A 4279-nucleotide genomic window follows, 5' to 3' on the forward strand; every position below is an offset into this window, starting at 1 on the left:
TAATACCACTTAAAGGATTCATCCCAGGCTGGAAAACACAGGATCAAAAAAAATCCCTGACATCTACACCAGACTTGCAAAACAGCCACAGTAATTTGCAAGTTCAGGTGTAAATTTTAGTTCATTTTGTCAGGATGCTAGTTACAAACATTAATATTTTTACTCCTGAGCAGAAACAAGCTTTTGTCTGTTGTGAATGGACAAGGAGAATCACAGTCAAGTACACCTGTGCTGCAAATAATAAATAGCTAAGAGAATAAAAATGGCAAGACTACTCTATTGCAAGCTCTGGCAGTGACTCATAGCAGGTCTTTCAATTTGCACATAGTCCCTGTTTAGATAAGCAGACTTGTTTACAGTATGGCTAATAACACTTCCTTTCAAGTAGTACTTAAAACCCTTGACTAAGAGATGTTTCATCAAAAGTGATTTGCTCATTATGTTCATCACCTCACAGTATAGCTGTGCACAGTGGTGCTGCTTGAGGGGCAGCCAGAAGAGAAATCACAGCAGGAGCTGTGCTGATCATGTTAGAGGTGGTCTGGCAGGAGACCAGGGACTTGAGCAACAGAGGCTGTGGTGGTTCAGAAATGAAGAAGCTGAGCAGATTTGTATGAAGTTTTCCTCTAAATCTTCCACATTGTGCCTCAACTTGGTCATTTCTGGTAATTCTTGACTTTGGGGAACTTTGAAAAATAACTTTCATACAAAGTTCAACAGAAAATAAATACATATCCAAATAAATATCAACATAAAATTCCTGTAAGGGAACTAAGCAAGGGAACAGAGAAAGAGAGAATCAATCTTTCAGAAACTTCGGTTTTAAACTTGTAATTTTCACCTCTCTCAGTGAAAGCTTGATCTCCTCTCTCCTGGATCCTGCTAAACAGCTCTCCTCCTTCCATGCTGAAACAAAGAGCACAAAAAACCCCCACCTTACAAGAGCAGAAAAGATCAAGTTAACATCTGACTATGCATCCATATAATCACCATGGCAGGAACAGATTACAAAAGATTACATGCTGCCTCCTGTGCCAATGTTTCCTGAACATCACATTCATTTGAATCAATGCACAAAGCCATTCTGATATGGAATAAACTGGAAATGAAACAGTAACAATAAACTGAAAACTAAATAAGACCAAGGAGTTCTGATGCTTTCAGTTTGATGTACCCAGTCACAAGGAACATGACACACATGGCTGGGAAGTCAGATACGCTGGCACTGGGAGGCTCATAGTAATCTTGCTTTTTTGGAAAGGTTGGAAAGGAAGATAAAAAAAAGAAGGAAGCAAAGATACTGAGAATTATTATCAATTTGTCCCCAGTGAAGACTATTAACTGTGGTATTACAGGTCAGTCAAAATAATAGCCAACTGGAACATGTCAGATTACTGGATTTACATCTGAAACTGATGACAACCACAATCAAACCACATCATATTTGTAGAGACATATCTTTTAAGACTGTATTAATTAGTCAATGCTTTAACAAGAACAATTGACATGGAGTACAAGGAAAACTTAGTTTCAGTTAAGGTTCCTCATTCTTCCCTCATACAAGATGCTGGAGCAGCTATATGTTTCCCTACCAGTTCCATAAAGACAGCGAAAGATTTGCCCTGCAAACCCAAATCCCACTGCTGAGAAAGCTCAACCAACTGCCACCCAAGCCAACATCTTCTCCCATTCCCTCCACCCCCACAAAGGGCAGTGCTTGGTGGGGGCTGCTGCTGGTCCATACCATTCCATGACAATGAGGAGGCATCTCTTTCCATGATGCATATTCTCATAAACATCCAGGACATGGACAATGTGGGGACACCCTGACGCTCGCCAGTGATACTCTACTTCCTGACGGGCTTTTGGGTTGTCATACAGGAGCTGTAAAGAAACAGGAGAGAGGAATGTCAGTGAGCCAGCATCATTCTGCTTTAAATCGGCACCTACATTCATTTGAGCTCAAAGATGGTAGCAAAGGCTACTTTTAGCACTTTCTCCAGCCAAAGGATGACAATCCATCACAAGACTTCCATTATCTCTGGGCTGTCCAACTTCCTAGATTGAGGAACACAGAAACAACTGGTCCCTTGGAACTGGAAGGACCTTTAGTGGCAGTGAGAAGAGATCTTGAATCGGAGATGAGGACAGACCTATTTCTCCCACCACTGGATGGGAAACCACAATTTTTTTCCAACTTGTTTGTGGACCTTGCAAACAGAGAAGAATCCCTCTGCTAAGGACAATAACCCTCCCACCTGCCTGGAGAAGAGACTTCCAGGTGCACTGCAGATCCTTTCAGTTCAGTGAGATTTAAAACAATGATGACTTTCACACTGACTCTGAATGTGCTTCTTAAATATTATGCAAATTTTTGAGCCCATCAGGGTCAGAACGGGATCTTTATCAAGATGCTTGAACACTTTTCTCTGTCACATGCAAGGCCAGGTTATTTTAAAGGCACTAATCTCTAGAGGGGAGGTAAGAGCTCATCTTTCCTGATTCTGCAACCTTGTCCACAAGAAATGCGCACAAGGTTGTACACAAGAGGTCCTTGCCTATTTGAGAACTGCTCTGCATCAAACCCTGCAACTGAGCTTTTGTGCTGAATCATGCCTTTTCTCATCTGCATCATCTCTCTAGACATCAGTAACACTTCTTTTCTGTACATTTGTATGGTTCCTACACAATACAGCTGTGATCTGAGTTTGGTACTTCATGCCTTATAGTAATGATAATTGTAATGGTGGAGTAGCAACAAAACTGATGCTATATAAAGCATCGTTAAATGCACTGAAAGAGAATAAAAAAGAAGCCAAGAACAATAATGTCTGATCTATTTGCCTTGGAGAAGGACTACAACAACTTTGGGGGACACACAATGACACTGTTTTCAAACAGATAACAAAAAGTATCATTGCTGCACTATTAGGCCTTGGCCAGAAGCTCTTCTCACCCTTGTTTGCTGTCAGGTCTCAGTCAAAACACGACTACAGTGTAATTGCTGGAAACAAGTATTAACATGTAACCTGCCATTAGGGACCAATGAATTAGACCAGGATTGCTTTCCTACCCAATTGCCAAGCTAAGGCACAAATGGTGTCACAAGCACCTCTCAATACAGGGAAATGTAAAGGTCACAGGAAGGAAGCTCCAAACTCTGGTTTATTTATTGACTCCAATAAAATTTGCATCACTGGAGAGGGGGGCGGGGGGAAGCTAAAAGAAAAAAAAAAACCAAAATAAACCACAAATCAAAACTTACAGTGCTGCTTCAATGTCCTTTTCAGCAATAGACACCATAACCAGGCAGTAAAGGCCTGTAATATGTCACAAAATGCTGGGGAAGTGCTTGGGAACCACTTGGATGGAAGGTAAGAGGCTTCTCTTTTCCAGGCTGGAACAGGAAAAGGGTGACAAGTACTCCCCTGCTGAGCACACAGTTCTGCGTTTTTGTGAAGCACAGAGAGGTTGCAGGAGGGGACGAGTGGCCTCAGGAGCACTGCATGGGCCGGGAGCTCCAGCACCGTGACCACCCTGCAGGCTCCCTCAGCTCTGCTCCAAACGCTCCAGCATAACGCCAGATTTGCAGCAGTGCAAGGAGCTGAAGAAGCTTTCTTGCCAAGTTCAATGCCCTCGCAGCCAACCTACTTCTTCCACAGCTGTCATTCTGCACCCAAAGCACACCCTTCTGAGATCACTATCCGCCTCTTCCTTCCTGCTCCAGCCTGGCTGTGGCCTGATTTCCAACACAAATAACTTCCTAAAGAAAGAGATGACTCCAATTTGGACAAAAAGGCCATTAGCAAGTCCAAGCCAGTTGCTTTACTTCTTTCAGCCATCAGCCCATTCAGCAGCTTTTCCTTCACAGCCACTGTGTTCTAGCTCAGTGGGACTGTCTATCAGCATTTTCCCCTCTGCCCTTCTGAGTTTGGGCTGTTGCCTAGAGGTCTCTTTTAAAAGTTCATTAAATTATGTGTGCAACAATAAAGCCCGAACACCCTCAGGACTAACCAGGCTGTTTAGAAAAGCATTACAGAGTTTACTGCTTGGATGTTACTGGATTAATGCCACTTCTGAGCTTCAAAAACTTTCTCACCTATCCTGTGCTACTAATGAGACATAACCATTCTCTTTACAAACATTAGCTGCACTATAAGCTGTGTATCCTGTGCTTACACAGTGTGCAGAGGTGTTGTTTTTCATGTTTGTACCAAGTGCTTATGAAAATTGTTTCACAGAATTCTCACTTTATAAGAGCTTTTACAAGGCATTTCAA

The 4279-nt window shown here is 42.4% G+C and overlaps 1 protein-coding gene across 1 annotated transcript in view; it reads right to left on the reverse strand.

The window, feature by feature from the left end:
• The window catches only part of MAPKAPK3 (mitogen-activated protein kinase-activated protein kinase 3), a 13661-nt gene extending 11705 nt beyond the window's left edge, over positions 1-1956 (reverse strand). Inside the window, exons 1-2 of the mRNA XM_010014560.1 lie at positions 1745-1956; positions 842-906 (exon numbers count right to left, since the gene is read on the reverse strand). Coding sequence (XP_010012862.1) covers positions 842-906; positions 1745-1956 — 277 coding nt within the window. The remainder of the gene's footprint in view (positions 1-841; positions 907-1744) is intronic.
• Positions 1957-4279: the final 2323 nt, after the last annotated feature.

Source organism: Nestor notabilis, unplaced genomic scaffold (genome assembly GCF_000696875.1).
Source record: "Nestor notabilis isolate BGI_N333 unplaced genomic scaffold, ASM69687v1 scaffold1735, whole genome shotgun sequence".
NCBI lineage: Eukaryota > Metazoa > Chordata > Aves > Psittaciformes > Psittacidae > Nestor > Nestor notabilis.